The 20207-nt window shown below is 36.0% G+C and overlaps 1 protein-coding gene across 1 annotated transcript in view; it reads right to left on the reverse strand.

The window, feature by feature from the left end:
• COP1 (COP1 E3 ubiquitin ligase) overlaps positions 1–20207 on the reverse strand; it is a 317833-nt gene that overhangs the window by 60195 nt on the left and 237431 nt on the right. Inside the window, exon 16 of the mRNA XM_044674889.1 lies at positions 12736–12860. Within this exon, the coding sequence (XP_044530824.1) occupies positions 12736–12860 (125 nt within the window). The remainder of the gene's footprint in view (positions 1–12735; positions 12861–20207) is intronic.

The raw sequence follows: 20207 nt of genomic DNA on the forward strand, positions 1-20207 counted from the left end.
ACTTTTTGTTTTTCTAGATGAATTCTGTTATTGTTTTAGCTGCATGATCTATGTATGATTGGCTTAATTGGTATTTTCCTGAATAAGCAGATGATTTAGATAGGATTGTTATTTTTATTTTATTGGCTTGGGACTACCCATTAGTAATTTCCATAGCCTATTCTAATTCCTTCAATTCTTTTTCTTTTCTTATTGTCATATAGCTAGCATTTCTAGTACAATACTGAATAACAGTAATGACACTGGAAATCCTTATTTCATACCTTGTATTACTAGGAAGGTTTCTAGTTTTTCCTATTATAGAAAATGTTTGTTGATGGTTTTAGATACTACTTTTTTTTTTTTTTTAACCCTTACCTTCTGTCTTGGAGCCAAGGCAGAAGAGTGGTAAGGGTAAGCAATGGTGGGGAGGGGGGGGGGTCAAGTGACTTGCCCAGGCCCCAGCTGGGAAGTGTCTGAAGCTGGACTTGAACCTAGGACCTCCCGTCTCTAGGCCTGGCTCTCAATCCACTGAGCTACCCAGCTGCTCCCAATACTACTTTTTAAAGAGTTATTTTCTTAGGCAAAGCATTCTCCAATTTTTGTGCTTCCTTTACCATGCTATTGACTCTTATTTCATGATTTTCTTATATTAATCTTATTTCTTTCCACAATTTTTCTTCTAACTCTCTGATTTTTTTTTTAGCTCAGGATTTATTTTTAGGTCTGGCTCCAATTCACATTTTTCTTTGAGGTTTCATTTGTAATCATTTTGATATTGCTCTCTTCTAAATTTTTGTCTTTATCTTTTCAACTTAGTAATTTTATATAGTTATACAACTTTCCCTTGTTTTTTTGCTCTTTTTTCCAGTTTATTATACAACTGTTCACTGCATATTAAAGAAGGGCTTTGTTCCTAGGTTGGAGAAAGTACTGTCTCTGTCTCAAGCTTCTTGCTCTGGGGTCAGAGGCTTTGCTTCTGGCTTGCACAGTCCTCAAGACTTGCAGGCCTGTACTGGTAGAAAGGACTCACTGCTGGCTAATACTGGTAGGGGCCTTGTTGGCTTGCAGTGTGAGACTTCACCTACTGGGTTGCACAATGGAGGGATTTTGCTGCTTGCTTGCACAGTAGGTGCCTTGTTGTTTGCTTGCAGAGTGTGGGGCCTCTGCTGCTGTCTTGCCCTGGGGATGGGGACTCACTGGTGGCCTCCACAGTGTGGGGCCCTGCTGGGGGCCGGTATTGGGAGTCAGGCCTTGCTGGCAGCTTGTGCCTGGTTGAGACCTCCCTGCTGAACTTAACTGGGGGCAGGGCCTTAATGGTAAGTTGTGGAGGGTTGAGGCCCTGCTGTTGTTGGGATAGATAGGGACTTGCTGGAAGCTTAGATAAGGTTGAGACTTTGCTGCTAACTTTTATTGAGGAGAGGAGATGGCTACTGACTTTTACTGCAGCTGGATCTTCTATTGATTTACATTGGGGTTGGGGCCTCGGTGCTATGGGGAACTGGCTTCACCCTTCCTCTACTGGAATAAGGCCTACCCTTACTCAGATTATGAGCCCTGGAACTCTCATCCCAAGGAGACAGATCCTTCCCTGCTGACTCTTCAAGCTTTCCTGGGTTGGAAAACTATTTCACTGTCCTAAAATCTGATAAGAAACTTTGTTTTAAAGTGGTTTGGAAGGGAATTTGGGAAAGATTAGGCCAGTTCCTTCCTCACTTCCTTATTTTTGCATTAGAAGTACTTCTCCATATCCAACAATGAATAAGAATGACCTTTATCAATAAAAAGCTAAAATTATTTTTAATTTCCTATTTTATATGGCATGGGAGATATCACAAGATTGGTAAAAAGTGGTAGTTGTTTTCTGTGAACTCCTCTATTTGCTTATTACATATCAAAACAGTAATCTGAAAGAATCATGAGCCAAATAAAAAATAACTAAAGCTAAATATACAAGATAAAATGGCAGAAATACTAAAGGAAGTGATCATCTCAAGGATTAACGTTGAAGGACTTAAATATTTAATGAGTTTCTCCTACTCAATGTTTTCACACAATAATTCATCCCATGCATCAGACACATAAAAGCAAAAGCAATCTTTCAGACTTGTGCTTCAAGTTTGACTATGACAGTCCCTGCCTTGTCCCCTTACTTGAATGACTTAATGCCCCTGCATACCACAAAAAGCAATGGGCAGTAATTTTCCTAGCTACCCAAACAACTAGGAGAGAGAAGATTTTACAGAGCAACACGCTAGAGGGGAAAGAGCTACCTAAGGAAAAAGTCAGTTGCAGTCAGTACTCTCCCAACTATAAAGCAGAGGTGCCAAAGAGCATGGAAAAAAATGAGAGGGGGCAGCTGGGTAGCTCAGCAGATTGAGAGCCAGGCCTAGAGACGGGAGGTCCTAGGTTCAAATCTGGCCTCAGACACTTCCCAGCTGTGTGTCCCTGGGCAAGTCACTTGACCCCCATTGCCTACCCTTACCACTCTTCCACCTATATAAGTCAATACACAGAAGTTAAGGGTTTAAAATTTAAAAAAAAAAAAAAAATGAGAACTGAACAACTGGTAAGAAAGGAGAAAAGTAGAAAGAACTCCTGAGAGAAAGTTCAAATAAAAAGTTAGCTTACAAACTAATAAAATGGCTTATAATGGTAGAAAAATTAAGAAAAAACACAAAGGGATGCCGAAGACCATAAAGAAGTATATCAAGAAAGAAAATGAACCTATGTTCCTTGATTAAAAGAAATTCTATAGACCACTTAGGTTTCACAGGATGACAGCAAAGAACACCAGGAAAATTGAAAAGTAAAACAAACTGTTAAAAGATTAAGAAAATGAATTAGGAATCACAACCTTCAACGAAAAATATAAATGATATAAAATAAAAATAATATAGAAATGGAAGAAAATGGCAGAAGAGGAACAGTAGGAAACAGTGTTAACATGAATTGTAAAGAATGTAACCAGACAATTTCTACATATCATGAGGAAATAATTTAATGATATATATATCTCCCAGAAAAACAACGAACATACCAAAAAAAAACCCTGAATTACAGCAGGTAATATTACAAGTTTAAATGCCCAGAACTCTTTGAAGCAGCCATAAGAATCTTTGGCTATGAAGGTACACCAATTAAAATATCAAGCATTACTCTATAGTGCTTTCACATGCTTTGTAGTTATGAGAAATGGGGAAAATAAATAATAAATTCAAAAAGGAAATCAAGTTTCAACTCAATAAGATCCTGAAAAACTGCACACTAATCAGCAATTTTAAAAACTGGATCTTCAAGAAAGTTACTTCTATTAAAATAAAGCAATGAAAATGAAAAAAAAACAATTTTTTAAATCACAGGCAGATTATTAGTCCTAAAAATATCATAATACCAAAAATAGATGAAACGTGAGTATTTTTAATTAAAGAATAATGAAATCAGTTATTTTTTTTCTTAAAAAAAATGAGAGTGAGGAATAAGAGAACAAAAAGGGATCATCAAAGGACAAAAAAAAAAATCTTCAAAAAACCAAAGGGTTAAAATCTTAAAGGGGAATTTAAAGAAAAATGAGAGGTACAGCACAATTAATACTCCATGGATTAAATCTCCTGAATGTGAGTAAATAAAGAGAACTGAGAGAAAGGGGAAAAGGAGGTAAATATATAGAGTTGGAGATAAACTCCCACTGAAAATAGTAACAGATAAATAATTTCTTTATAGTAACTCAAAAAGAGGTAAAATAAGGGTAGCCAGTGGTACAGCCAAGGCATGGAGATGGGAGGTCATAGGTTCAAATCTTGCTTTAGATATTTCCTAGCTATATGACCCTGGGCAAGTCACTTAACCTCCATTGCCTAGCCCTTACTACTTTTTTTCCTTGGGACCAATACACAGTTTTGATTCTAAAACAGAAAGTTATGAGTTTAACAAAAAAAAAAAAAAAAAAAAAAAAAAAAAAGGTGGTTAAATATATAGGAAAGCTGTGGGAGAATAATATTGAGTAAGGCAAGGGAAGGTCATTACTGAGATTAGAGGAATGAAAGGGCAGTTTTACTGGGAAAGGGAAAAGGGAAAAATGCTCATAAAGAACATTAATCCGCCACTGTGCTACTGATGGGGAAAAAATGCTTCTACTTGTCGGAGGGAGTCTGAAACAAGTGCCATAACTGTTTGGAAAGATTTCATTTCTAAGCAGAAGAAACATTTATGTTAAGTATAGTTTAATTTGTTTTGCTTCATGTGAAGCTGATAGTTTCTTTGAAGCATAGCCTCTTGTAGCCTCATAAATTTGGTAAAACTGCAGCAGTTGCTTTTAATTTTTGAAAAAGTGTTGACACCCACTACTCAAGGATAAAAGCAGTTTCTGTCAAGGTCACTCTCAGGACATTCAATATTCCAGCTGAGATGACTATTCATTCTGAGAAAACCACCATTTTCCAATATTATTAATTGCATATCTTCTTGAGGTTAATTATGAGAACTAGTCCATTAAAGGTTCTCCCATCCTCAGGTACCTACAAACTAAGTTTGCCGAGTCTTGAATATTTGAGATTGATGATGAATTGAGAGTGCAGAAAAAGCTAGTTTTGTGTGCCCGGGACAATTGGTCCTCAAAAAAGACTATTCTCCCAGCATAGGAATGAGCCAAATGACCAATTAGCACTCAAATTTTTAAGGACACTTGAAGAGTGGGAGACTGTCACAAGTAAAGATTTTTCAATATAGTAATATTACCAATCTTTCCTCAAGTTGCAATGCTGCAATATAAGTCTCAAATGGATTCTAGTGCCTGTACAAGCTGGCATAGGACTATAAGAAAGTCTATAAACTAGGAAGAGTACACTTTTTATCTGGCCATGAAAGGATTATCAGCAGCATTCCTACTCTTAGTACTTAATGCCCACCACAGTTAGTGATGCAATTTATCATGGTAGCAATTCATATTTTTCAATGAATCTCACCAGAAAATATTTGTTTTGTATGCTAGATTATACATTCACATTTCAAGTGGCTTGAGGATAAGTTTTACTATTTAACCATCTAGAGAACACTGATGGTTAAATGTTGGGGAATAGACAGGAAAGCTTTCTTTATCTCTTTATTTCTTGGAATTACCTCCATAAACTTAAAACAGTAGGTCAGAATTAAAAGACAAGGTACATTCCAATGGATTTTCTTGAAAAGAACTGGAAGATTAGAAAACTACTTTCTCAGAAAAAGGGGGTGGACCTCCCAGGACTAGAGAGGAAGTATACTTATCAAAGACTAGAAAGAATGTATTTGCTGGTATCTTGCAAATCTAATTAAAACCTTTAAATTAAAAAGCAATGGGGAGAGAGGAATCTGGTTTTGCATTTTGTACATTAAATGCTTTGGGGAAGTCATACCCACATACAAAAATGAAGCCAGTAGTCTACAGAAATTCAAATTAGACAAAATACAAGACAACAGAAACCCATGGTTTTCATGTGTCTAAACTCACATGCCCCAAATTTAGACAATGAATAACCAAAAGGGGGAAATTCTATACAGGACCTGATTCATATGAGCAAAGAGAAAGCAATTGTTGGGGTGGAAATGATGGAAATATTTTTTTGGTGGAGAGAGGAAAATGATCTCTCTGCAGAATTTATGACAGAGAAAGGAAATTGGACATAGTTTGGCATGTATTCTAGTTTGGGAGAAATGTTGATTTCAAAGAGTTCAAAGGAAAGAGAAGTAGGATCCTTTGAGTAAAATGCTTAAGAGGGATGGAAGGAACTGAAAAATGCAGGGAAATAATTAAAACAGAGAAGAAAACTGTAGTTTGTTTGAAGAGACTGATATAGATTCATAGGGAACTTACCATCTGTATAAAATATGTGAAGCAAGACTAGCTTAGAGAGGATGCATTCATTATCCAATCTACATTTATTAAGCACATATTATGCGCCAACCATTGTACTAAATACACGGAAAACAAAAAGAGACAAAAAAACAATCCTTGTTCTCAAGAAGGTTAATGTCTAATGGGGGAGTCAAGATGCAAACAAATATATTCAAAGCAAGCTATGTAGGATAAAGAGGAAATATTTTGAAAAGGGTAATGCACTGGAGTTAAGAGAGATTAGGGAAAGTTTTCTGTAGATGGTGAGATTTTAGTTCACACTTAAAGGAAGCCAGGGACGTCAAATCAAGAGTAGAGGAGTGTATTCTAGGCACGGGGACTTAGAAAGAGAAAATGCCTACAGTTGAAAGATGGGAGTTTGTTGCTTGTGGAATAGTCAGGGACAAGAATGGATATGAGACTATGGACTGATAATATAAAATTAGTGTGAGGAATGTTAAAAGTTCAGAAAGATGTGGGGCAAGAAAGGATAAAGCATAAATTTTATTTTGTTTTAAACACTATGGAGAGAAAAAGTAGGATCAAAAAGGGATAAGAAATTTGCTTAGGATTCACGTGATTATGATAAACAACAATAGTGAGAAGTTAAAGCTGCTCAATTCTGCAAAGGAAAATAATCAATATATTAAAAAAATAGAACAAAAAATGACTATAAGGTAGTGATGGCAAACCTTTTAGAGACCAAGTACCCAAATCGCCATATGTGAGTTCTTACCCCCCCCACCCTAGACAGGGGAGGGTGGAAGCATTCCCATTGGGTTGCTGGGCAAAGGGGCATGTCATGTGAGAAATTTCCTCTGTTGTGTGTGTATGGAGAGGGCACATGTGTGTCATAGGTTCGCTATCATAGCTACAAGGAAACTAATATGCAAGATAATTAAGGAGAGAGTAAAGTAAAAATAGTATTATCTGTCCATTATGAATTCAACTCATCTGGTCCAGATGGATTATATACTCAGATTCGAAGAGTACTGAGACATGTGAATACTGGGCCACTGTGAGTGATAACTGAAAGATCTCAGGAAATGAGAAAGGATAACAAAATTGGAGAAGGGTAAATGCAAGAAAGAGAACAGAATCTGTAAATTCTGCCAGTGAGCTTGATGTCAATTCTTTGCAAAATTCTAGAATAGACCATTAGGCACAAAGTTGTGAAACATCTAGAAAGGGAACAGTAATGATAAAGAGTCAATACGGCTAAAACAAGAAAAGTCATGCTGGTTCTTTTAGGGGTGGCAAAGAATTAGAAATTGAGGGTATGTTTATCAATTGGGAAATGGCTAAACAAACTTTTGTATATATTGGTGATGTATTATTGTATTATAAGAAATGATGATTAGCTTGATTTCAGAAAAAGTTGGAAAGATCTACATGAACTCATGCTGAGCAAAATAAATAGAACCAAGAGAACAAAGTTTACAGTAAGTGCATTATCTTATGTTTATCAACTGTGAAAGACTTACTCTCACCTATACAATGAACCAGAACAATTCTGAAGGACTTATGACAAAGAATGCTACCAATCTCCAGAGAAAGAACTGTTGGAGTTGGATAAAGACAAAAGTATACTGTTTTTCACATTAGTTTACTTATAGTTTTATTTGGGGCTTTGGATTTTATATGAGTATCCTCTTACAACAATGACCAATATGCAAGTATGTTTTGCATAACAATATATGTATAACCCAGATCAAATTCCTTACCATTTCCAAGAGGAGGGAAGAGGAAAGGAGACAATTTGGCCCTAATAATTTCAGAAAACAGATGTTGAAAATTGTTATCACATGTAATTAGGAAAATAAAATATTACTGAATTTTTAAAAAAAAGTCCTGCTGAACTGTGGAAGTAGAAACAAAGAAGAAAAACAACTGCTTGATCACATGGGTTGATGGGGATATGTTTGGGGATATTGACTCTAAACGATTACCCTAGTGCAAATATCAATAATATGGAAATAGGTCTTGATCAATGACAAATGTAAAACCTAGTGGAACTGCACATAGGCTATGGGAGGAGGGTGAGAGGAGGGGAGGAAAAGAACATGAATTATGTAACCATGGAAAAATTTTCTTAATCAATTAAAAAAAAAAGTCCTGCTGACTCAGCTTCCTTTCTTTACAAATTATTAAGCTTAGTAGATGTTGAAATGTTGTAGATAGTTCACCCAGATTTTTACAGAATTAATGATTAAATATGTAATTTTTAATAGGTAAGGCAGAAATATGGATTATGAAATAATTAAACCAAATAGATTCAATACTTGTTGAATGGCTGACTCTAAAGATTACTAGTAAATGATTCAATGCCAATATGGCAAGAGCTTTGCAGTGGAGTACTTCATGGATCTTTAACATATATTAGTACATGTGTACTGATTGATGGTAATATGGTAAATAATTCTGAGGGATGGAGTTCCAGGTATTTTAAATCTATTAATTAGGCCATCTAATAAGCAACAAATTAATGGTCAAATTAATCTCTAATTTCTAATCAAAGACCCAAACAGATGGTCTTGGATCACCTTAAATTAAATGCCTGTCTTCCTATCAGCATATTATTGGGTCCTCCCCTGAGCAGAAAAAAAAGGCACATCTAATTTGTGGACACTTAATGAGGTAATTTAAAAGGTCCCTCCTCATTGAGGGTAGTAAGATCAACTGAAAAAGGGATGTAAGTCAGGGGGTTTCAGCAACCTCTAGGAATCTGGGAAAAGAAAACAACTTTATTTTGGTTAAGTTTCTCCTTCATGATCCAAGTTACTCCAAACTTCAATGAGGGGAGCATGCCTGCCTACCAGGCTAACTCAATCTAGGTCCAGGTTATAGAGTAAACAGAAAATAAGTTCTCAGTTCGATGAGGTCCAGCCAAACCTGGTTGGTTGGTTGTCCTTCATACTGGAAGAGGATCAATGACATTTGACTTGCACATAAACTGGATTAAATTGAGGAAGAGTTACGCAAAGTCATCAGTATCATTCTCTCTTCCAGAATCATTGAAATGCAGTGGCAAAACAAAAGTCAAGATGATTGCTGATGGCTTAGGATGCAGTGGATGATCTTGATTTCTTCTCTTTCTAAGCAAGTGTTCCATGACATCTTCTTCAGTTGCTTCCATGGCCACTGGAACAAACTGTTGTCATCTGCTCCCTTTAATGGGGGAAGACTAAACATACTTGAGGTAGACTCATTCCTATCTCACTGAGGGTTCTGAGGTCTGCTTGTTATTGTCATCCTACCCAGAGGACTTAACGAGGGTGTATGAATACTGTGCGTGCTCTAATTTCTTAAAGCCACAAATGAGAACTGGTTGGCAGGTGGACTCCAAAGGAGGAAAGTAGCCCTGAAAACAACTCGGCAAGACTCCACTAGTAACCACATTTACTAGTTTTCCCTGAACACTTCACACACTGCAATCCAATCTAGTTAAGAAACAGATGCCATAAGAGCAAGTATGTGCTGACATGCTTAGAATTGGCCAGGGAGGCACGTCTCTTGCATTGTAAGAGATGGCCTTTTGATGGAGAAGGGAACATTACAAATTGATATTAATAATCAAATGATATAGCATGAAAATTAATCTTCCTCATTATATTCTAATTTGCAATAACGTGGAGGCAAAAAAAGGTATGTGATTGTGGGATACATTATGGGAGAAGTAACATTATGGGAGAAGTTATGAGATGACAATCTCATTGTATGCTGCCCTTGTTAGATATCATTTGAAATATTTTATGTACCTCGGGAAGGCAGTTTTAGGAGACTGATAAAGTAACCAATATATGAAGAAGAGAGAATAACCATGAAAATGAAGGGATTTGAGACTGAAAAGGATTTCTTAAAGGAACTGGGCATGTTTAGCTTGAAGAAAAGAATACTTGGATGAGATATGATAGCTATCTTCAAGAGTTTAAAAAGTTGTCACATGAAGGAAGGTTTAGATTTGTCCTGTTTGTTCTGTTGTGAGGAAGATTAATTAGTGTTAGTGTTGGACCTAGCAGGAAGGGCTGAAGAATTCCAAGATGGAATGAAGGAGCAGAAAGTGGGCTTGTGCTCTGAGAGAGACTCCATTAGTGGTTGGCACAAACTGTTGCTAGCCCTGGGAGATCTCAGAGTTAGGGAACAACTGCATCCAGATTCCCTGGGATCCTGAGAGGTGAAGGCTTTCAGCAAGTGGACAAGACTTGCAGAGCTGCACCAAGTGGGGAAGTGGTTTGGGATCTGGTGGACAGCATTTCAAACTCACTCTCCCTACCTGGGTACCTTGGATCACCTGGTGGAGTTGGCTCTTGGCATTCTGTGCCCATCCTTGGATTACCGGGAGACCCCAAAGCCACCCTCAGGCCCTTTAGCTGAGCTGAGCAAACCCGGCTGGAACCAGGTTTGAAGAAGCTTTCTCTGTGACTTCAGTACTGCTTCCTTTGGGCCCTGCCTGGCTTAGGTCAATAGGATAGTGTAGTTAAGTCCTTCCCTGCCCCCTGTGGTTTGCCCTTAGGGTTTTAAGTGTAGAATCCCCTATCCCATCCTTTATTTAGTTACCCTCGATTAAATTGTATAAACTTTTACCTTTGCCTGCTGGTTCCATAGACCCTGGCCTAGGGTGAGCTGGGTGACCGTAGGGCCAACTGCCATTCCTGTGTCAGTTAAAACAGTGAACCCTGGTCTCCCTCTCCTGGTTGGTTCTCTCTCTCCTTCAACCCAGTGTGGACCCACAACCCATTTAGTTACATTTTAAAAAAAAATAACAACATCCCTGGTACCTCACCTTTACAGTTCCCACAGGGGGAATCATAAGCAATGAGTGAAAACTGCAAAAAAGATAAAATTTTGAATTGATGTTAAAAAAGCATAACAGCTGAAATTGTCTAAAAATGGAATGATATGAGTCTACAGCAGTGGTAAGTTCCCCTTCTCTGGAGGTCTTGAAGCTAAAGATGTACGATTACTCTGGGCATATTAAAGGGGATTCTTTTTCTGTATGAATTGAACAAGATGGTTGCTCAGATCCTATTCAACTCTGATATTCTGTGATTCTCTGTCTACATACAACTCTAGCAGAGGGAATAATGTAGCAGCAGCAGGATCTGAAATAGTAAAAGGGGAAAATACAACTTGAAATGGGATAAACTGGATAGAGGTGGGGAGAGCTGTCAGAGTAAGGGCAGGGAGATGGTGGAAAGTCATGACTTTATAAACACAAAGTGATTCCTATCATGAGTTTAAATTATTCATGAATTTCTAAGAGTGAGATATATTGATTAGGGAATGGCTAAACAAAATGTGACATAACATTAGAATAGAAAATCAATATACTGTAATAAACAGTGAATATAAAGTATTTAGAGAATCATGGATTTACATGATCTGATGCAGATGCAAATAAACAGAACTAAAAATACAACACACACATTAACTACAACAATGTAAACAAATTATGGTAAAATGAAACTGAATGTTGTATAGTGGTAAAAGCCAAGACTGGATCTATCCAATAGCTAAGAAAATTTATCTTCAGCTTTTTGTGAAGGTATAATATTACACATAATGACACAGAGACAACTAGAGAGTTAATTTTGTTGACCTACTTTTTATTTATTTTGAATCCTTACCTTCTGTCTTAGAAATGATTACTAAGTATTGGCTAGGCAACTGGGGTTAAGTGATTTGCCTAGGGTCATACAGCTAGGAAGTGCCTGAGGTGACACTTGAACCCAAGATCTCCACTCAGGTACCTACTTCCCCTTTGTCTAATTTTAAAAACTCTGTTACAAGAAATAGCTTGCTGGATAGGAAAGAGAAAAGCAAAAATATCTGAAAACAAAACTGCTGTTTAAAAAAGTCATCAATAATTTTTTTTAAAAAAAGAAGGTAGGGGTAGGTAGCTAGCTCAGTGGATTGAGAGCCAAGCCTAGAGATGGGAGGTCCTAGGTTCAAATCTGACCTCAGACACTTCCCAGCTGTGTGACCCTGGGCAAGTCACTTGACCCCCATTGCCTACCCCTTACCACTCTTCTGCCTTGGAACCAATACACAGTATTGACTCCAAGATGGAAGGTAAGGGTTTATTTAAAACAAAAAAAAAAAAAGAAGAAGAAGGTAGGAGAATATACATTTTAGAAAATTTGTTAGAGTATTATGTAAATTTATCCTTAAAAAGGTGCTTTAGTTATCTGAAATATGCCATTTTGAGGATCATCTCAATCATATGCCATTATGACCATATTTAGATGTCTACTATAGATATTTATATAAAACAGCTTAGGTAAGTTAATGATTTCTTAGTCTGTATATTTGAGAGTGGGACAGGTAGATTGTATATAATGTTTATACACACAAAGGAATGAATCTTTACAATATATACTTCAGATCATTCTTAAAGATAATTATAAAGCACTACACTAGATGGAGTGTGATAATAATGAAGAAATTAAATCTGGTCCATAATACTACCTCCTAAACATATATATTTATATGTTTGCATATGTATACATGTATATGCTATATGTATCTATAAATATATGCAGACAGATGAGAGATAAAGAGTTGATCAAGATAGATATAGATGAAGGATAAGATAGCTACATGGTAGAGACAGATATAGATAGATAGATAGAGTCCTTAGCAGTCAATGTTAAGGTCCAGATATTAAGGAAAATGTTATAGAAACACAGATTCACAGTAAAAAAGGGAACATGGGCATAACTAGTTTAAGTTCCTCATTTTAAAGATGAGAAAAGCAAAGACCAAAAGTAAAATGACTTGTCCACGGCCCTACATAACACATAGGAATCAGGACTTAAAACACAGGGACTCTAATTCCAAATCTGCTCTTCATTCTATTTTACTATACTGCTTTAAGTTTGACTTACCACAAGCTATGTAGTCTCCATTGGAAGCCAACCCAACAAAATTCTTTTCATTGATATGGCCCTTGAAGGAACGCAAACAGTGTGGTTTCCCAACATTCCACAACTTCAGCTGGCTATCAGTCGACCTGAGGTTAAGCACAAAAGTTAAAATATATTTAAGATTTCCTAGCACAAAACAATTAAATCAATTCACCAGCTTCATTAGAACAAAGGTTTTTCTTTATTTCAATGATCCCTAAGTCTTATTTAAGTTAATTTTCACAATACTTTAAAAACCTATTGAATGATACTTTGTTTTGAATAAAGCCATTTTTCAGTTATTTTTCTCCCAAAGAGGGTATCAACAAGAAGAAATTGCAAATTATCCATTTTTTCATTTAAAAAATGTAAAGTACTTTTTATGGTACATTTATTTTTTTATGTTCATTACAATTACAGGTCTAGAGCTGGACGGAAACTTAGATATTTAGACTCATCCTTTCATTTTTACAAGTGAGCAAACCATCACTCAGCAATATTATGTAACTTGCTCAAGCTCACAGAACAAAAAAGTGACAATTATCACCTGAATATCTTTCAAGAGCAATTTTTAGTTTTTTCAAATAAACTTGTAGGTAAATTTTGTGTATTCAAATATTTGTGGACATAACAATATAATTAATAAAACCTTAGGAAGAAAACACATCAGACATCTACATTTAAAAAAGAACTAATGAAATTAATTTGTTCATTCCAATTAAATGCTAACAAAACATTTTCTTTGAAATGTAATTGCTGAAATTATCAGCAAACCATAAAAAAGTCTTTGAAGGCAAGGGTTTTATTTTTTATCCTTATTTCCCCACTAGCAATGATACTGTAGAATTAATGTGTTATTAATATATTATTAATAAATGGACCAAATTGAAAAATAAAAAGCAAAAATGAAATGTTATTTTAAGATAGTTCAAATTAAAGAGGGTCAAACATTTGGGGCAAATTATTTTTACATGTATAGAATGACTATTATTCTGTACAACTGTGAAATCAATTCTTTTTTCTTTTTTTTAAAACCCTTACCTTCTGTTTTAGAATCAATAATGGGTATTGGTTCTAAGGCAGAAGAGTGGTATGGGCTAGGCAATGTGGGTTAAGTGACTTGCCCAGGATCACACAGCTAGGAAGTGTCTGAGGCCACATTTGAACCCAGGATCTTCAATCTTTGGGCCTGACTCAACTGCCCCGTTTGTATCAATTCTAATGCAGCAGAACACCTTTCAATATTTCCAATAGCACAATAACATATAATATTCTGATCAGTCATTCACCAACTGATGAGCAGTACCATATAAAAACCTAAGTATTGGTATTGCTGCTTCAAGAAGTATACAAAGTTTATGAACTTTTAGGACATAGTTCTATACTGTTTCCAAGATTCAGTGGACCAATTCACAAATTCCAAAAATGCATTAATGTACTTATTTTTCCACAGACTCCTCAATATTTGTTAATTTTAAAAAAATCTGCCAATCTTATGGGCATGGGTATTAAATGAAACTTCAAAGTTGTTTTATTTCTTTAATTATTAGTGATCTAGAGAAATTGTTATTATATTATTATTAATTTAATATTATTATATTATTATATATTATATTATTATTATTATTATTAAACTAACATATTATGGTTAGTTTGGATTTTTTTCCTTGAAAAACTACCTATTCATGTGCTTTGACAATTTTCTCAATTAGAGAATAACTCTACATATTATACATTTGAATTTATTCTTAACATATTGGAAACAAGGCTCTGATTAGAGAATTATATTTTATATAATGATTTTTTTGAGTATATGAATATTTCCCCAGTTACCTATATTCCTTTGTATTTTAGCCAGATTGGTGTATTTGACTTTTTTTCTTTCCTCTTTTCAGTGAAGAGAGAAATGTACTTGACACTAGTGCAGAGATATTGATGCAAACCAGTTCTGCAATCTTGTCTCTTTCCTTTACCCAGAGGCCAATTTTAGGTTTTTACCTTTTCGCTTTTTTAAAATACCTACTTGTAACCCCCTCACCCCACCCCCAATTTAGTTTGTTGTATTTATTATTAATCCCTTCCCTGAATCTACTCTTTCAGTCCCCCACCTCTCACCATTCTCCCTGTTCCATTGTGTCCTTCTACTAAGTTCCATTGTGTCCTTCTACTAAGTATCATATTTATTTTCACCCAATACTGTTATATGTTTTCAATTCCCCTTTTACAAATCCATAAGAATTTTTTACAGAGATTACGATTCATTTTACTATTTTTATTTTCTTCCAGAGACATTAACTTCAGTTTTTAATTTTCAAGGAGCACATTGCTTGGGTAAGTTTTTGTACTTCCTGAGCCAAGTTGTTTATTCTCCTCCCACGTGTTTCTGCTATAACTAATTCTTTTCCAATTCTAGTAGTGTCATATTTTATTAAAATCCTTTTTTAACTTTTGCTTAATTTCTTCCAGGAATTTCAGTCAAACTTTTAAAACTAAGTTGTACTTTTCTTCAAGACTTTGCTTGGAGATGTTTTGGTATCATTCTCTTTATCTGGGTTTATGTCCTGGTTGTCACTGTCACCATATTATGGTAACATAATAGCCCTTTAAGATGGGATTCTGCTTTTGTTTATTCATTCTTCCTGTCTTACTTCCTAAATTGGGTTAGGGTCAGGCCATCATATCTGGGTCTTGCTTGGTCCTGTTTTGTATTATCTTTTGCTTTGACTCTTTCTCTCAGTATTTAGTGCTGTATTGTTCAAGTCTTAGGAGTGGCTCAAGTTTCAGACCTGCAAGGTTTCAGTGTAACCAAAGCTGTCTGATTTAGGATGAAGTCTGACCTTTGATCTCCTGATTCATGTATGAATCTTGTAATATAACTGCTTGTGGCTGGAGCTTGTAGCTGCTGCTAGCCCTAGGCAAGCTAAAGGGAGCTGGTAGGCTTTGATAGTCCAGAGACATAACAGCAGCTTCCTTCTAGGTCTAAGTGCCTTATTCTGGTAACTTAATGCCAGGCTTTACACCAAGTTTGGGGTTGAAAGTAAGACTCTAACTCTAAAATTATAGCCATAGATCTTCTGACTACTGTTCTTACTCCTTGCCTACCACATTAGCTTAGGTCCACCACAACCTGTAGGTCTTTATTTCAGACTTCCCTTGATCTAGCAACTAGCTCTGGAATTTGAATAGCAGAGCTGCCTATTTCTATTCCTGCCACTTGCACACCACCTTCAGGTGTATTCATGCTTAATGTGAAACCTGTTTTCGGTACAGAGGAAGAGGAGGCTGTTGAGGAGAGAGCTTTAGGCAACATCCATAGCTGGTGGGCATGACCTGTAAGAAGATTAGCAGAGGAGACTAAAAAGGAATAGACACATAGGTAAAAGTAGAAGTGGTGAGAACAATGTCACAAAAACCTAAAGAGAAGAGGGTAACCAGGAAAAAAAACAAAACCATGATAAATCATGCCCAAAGTTTTAGAGGAAGGTATTTCCTAAAGAGTGTCATGAGCAAAAGTAGAGACAATAGTTTCTTAAAAAAACACTAATATGATCTTGGGTTATTAACAGAAACATAATATCTAAAATAAAAAATACAAAGAGGTACACTCTTTATACCACCCCAGTTTAACCACCTCTCGAGTACCAGTTTTGCATGTCATATTTTAGAAGGTATGTTGAGAAATTATAGTTATGTCAAAAAGAAGTTAGCCAAGTTAACTAGATAATAACTAGAAGTCCTACAAAAAACAGATTAGGTGAGTGAAAAGGAGAAGGCAGTTGACCAAGCCTTTGAATCCTTTACACGACTGTCCAGCAATCACTGACATACTTCCAGACTCAATCTTGGCTTATTCCCAATGTCCACTTTCTCCACTCTTGTTTACTGATGAATTCTGCTGCATTCACACAACTAAGCTGACAAAGGTTGATTAAAAATTCATGGTTATCTTCAGCCTCAATTCGGCTGTTATTGCTACATGCCAATTCTTTTACTCCTTGTTGACTGATACTATCTTCCTGACCATGGAAGTTAGGTCAAAATTTCTCATGATCTTCTTTGTAGTTTCACCAATCATATTCTGTCCTCTTCTATGTGGCTGTTCTCCAGAGTTCCATCATCAGTCCTTTCTTTCCTCTTTACGTTATTTCTTAGTGACTTCCTCAGGGCCAATGCACAGATGACTCCCAAATCTGAGTATCTAGTCTTCACCTATCTCCTGGGCTCCAGGGCTGCATACCGTCCTCTCTGCTAGACTTCTTCTCTAATCTGATGTTATACAGAAATATCAAACTCATTATGTCCAAAAAAGAACTCATTTTCTTTTCCTCTAAAGCTATTTTAATAACTTTGCCATTTCTCTCAAGAGTATCATCCAGTCAAGAGAATTGGATCTTTACCTAAAGTTAGAAAGGCTAAAAACCGTTTTTTTTTCTATCATTCTCTGTCTTTACTAATTAAGTGTTTATAAATCTGGTAATAAGCCTCCAAATTAATTTGTATTTATAATACTTCTCACCAAAATGGATTCAATAGTTACCTTTCATACAATTTCAAGTTTCTATTCAAGGTTTTCAAGGCATTTTGCATATGCCATCTCATTTGATTTTTATAACAAACCCAGGGAAGTAGGTATTATTATTATCCTCCTTTAACAGAGGCATGAAGCAGCAAGATAGTGAAGCAGCTACAGAACTGGGCCTGGAATCAGGAAGACCTGAGTTCAAATCCAGCCTCAGATACTCACTAGTTAGATAACCCTATCTCTTAACCTCTCCCTCCCTCAGTTTCCTCAACTGTAAAATGATAATAATAGCAGTTACCTCTTAGGGTTGTTGTGAGATAAAGAGATAAAATTTGTAAAATTGCTTAGCCCAGTGCTTGACACATAGTAGGTATTTAAAAAATGCCAAATTCTTCTTCTCCTTCTTATCATTATCATTACTGAGGAAAATGAAGTTGAGGGAGCTTACATTACTTGCTCAGGGTCACACTACTAGTATCTGAAGCAGGATTTGAGCTCTGGTTTTTCCAGGTTCTCTATTCATTGTGCCACTTAACTGTGAGCTAAGGTGGTAAGGTGGGGCTACCCCCTGAAAATATGCATCTATATATAGCCAAATACAGAGATACTTACGTATATGTGAACTATTTGATAAAGATTTTCATTGTGCAGATTGAAGCATGCTTGTTTTGCTTTGTTTCTTGTTTTTTATTGGTTTTTTGGAAACATTTCTAATATGTTTGTTCTTTTTTAAAACCCAAATCTTGTCTTAGAATTGATACTAAGTATGGTTCCAAAGTATGTCATAGGCAATGGGGATTAAATGACTTGCTTGGGGTCACATAGCTAGGAAGTACCCAAGGTTAGATTTGAAACCAGGACCTCCCCTTTCTAGGCCTGGCTCTCTATCCAATGGGCTACCTACCTTGCTTCCTTTGGCTAATATGTTTTGCATAATTTCACATGTATGACTGATATAATATTACTTGTTTACTCAGTGGATTGGAGAGGGATAGAAGAGGTGGATATTTTGGAACTCAAAATTTTAAAAGGAATTAATATTAAAAATAATACTATGACAGACATGAAAGGGAAGATTTTCATAGCAGTACTTTATATAACTGCAAAAGATTAGAACTATCTTAAGAGTTCTGCATTTGTTATAAGAACAACAGTGTTTGAAACCTGGCTCTGATACTTACTGCCAAGGTGACCTTATTTAGCTTACTTTTTCTGAGTGTCAGTTTCATCGTCTGAAAATGAGGGAAATGGACTTGATGACTCTAAGTTCCCTTTTTGGAACTAAATCTGTGATACTATAAGTAGTGTGAGGGAATACAGTAATGAAATTAAACTTGACAAGTCTAAGGAATATTGAGAGGTCTGGAAGACCTTTATGAAGTATAAGGTAGAACCGGAATGGAATATACACAGTGACTCTAGTGATCATATGAAGAAAAGTGAGGATGATGAGGACAAAGAATTCTAACAGAAAGTAAAGAGACTGGAAAAGGGGTGTGATATGTCATGTTTTTAAGGTAATTTAGAAGTCAATAGTTTCTAGAATGACAGAGTTAGCGCTAGAAGAGTTCTTTATGATTATCTAATCCAACGCCCTCATTTTAATTTGAAATGAATGATATGAAATATATTACCAAGATTCATCAAAAACTAAAAAGAGAGCAAGTGTGATAAGTGTTTTCCATCTCATAGAGGAAGCAATCTATGCAAACATCATTCTTCCTGTTCTCCTTCCAGATCCTGGATTATTGGGTATGTATTCTTTCAACAGGTGATTTTGAACTATGTGGACTCTTTGGAATGGACAGTTTGCTTGTGATAGATTAATTGCTATCTAAGGCCAGGATAAAAAAATGGGTTCAAATAGAGCTGCTGGACCTCAACAATTTCATGATTCAAGTAGCACACAACTGTATAAGAAAACACAACGTAGTAGAAGTCCTGTGTTTAGACAAAGAAAATAGAGGTTTAAATTCTAGAGCTTCTACTTGCTACACAGAAAACTTTGAATAAGATTTCCTGTTTCAAGTTTCAATTTTCTCATCTATAAAATAAGAGGATGTAAATGAATGATTAATTAGTAAGGTCCTTTTCTTATTCTAAATTCTATGAGTTACCTAGGTTTAAAAATGTTTCCTCTTTTTATTCATATAACCATATGCTTCATGGAAAGAGAATAGATTAGTCTTAAGGGAACTGGTTTGAATTCATGTTGCCAAGCCCTTTTTGTTTCTACCTTGGCAATATATCTTGAATACACTCCCTCCTCTCCTCACCCTTGTGCAGGACCTTATCTCCTCACTCTTGGATCATTATAGTAGTATGTTCTCTATGTGCCAAGTGATAGGCCCCTAAGTTATTGGATTCTTAGGTAAAGGAATAATAATATATTGAATAGACCTAAGTATACTGAATAAGCCTGAGTGACCTAGGAATGAACCTAGGACAGTTTTGTGTTTTCATCCACCAATCACCATGTAGACTGTTCCACATGGATCAATACCTTGACAGGGATGCATTGTTCTCCTCAAGACTCTTTATGATTGGCTATCCGTTACTATGAAAATATTACCTGTAACGATGTAGGTGGATATGTTTGGATAGCAACTCAGATTCCTATAAATATAATTACCTCCCTCAATAAAGTTGCCATTGGTGTCATTGGATTGCCATCAGCCCTCCTGAGTCCATCTGCATTCTTACCCCTGGGGACCCCCAACCAGGTGGTCCCCAGTGGTCCCTGACAAGTCTTTCCTCACTCCAGTCTTTCTTTCACTCAGCTATCAAACTGATCTTATGAAAGCAAAATTCTTATCATCTCACTGTTACACTCAATAAACTTCAGTGGATCCTTATGACCTCCAGGATGAAATATAAAATCCTCTGTTCAGTTTTTAAAATCTTCATAACCAAGATTCCTGGCACTTTTTCT

The sequence above is a fragment of the Gracilinanus agilis genome, chromosome 4 (genome assembly GCF_016433145.1).
Source record: "Gracilinanus agilis isolate LMUSP501 chromosome 4, AgileGrace, whole genome shotgun sequence".
Classification (NCBI taxonomy): domain Eukaryota; kingdom Metazoa; phylum Chordata; class Mammalia; order Didelphimorphia; family Didelphidae; genus Gracilinanus; species Gracilinanus agilis.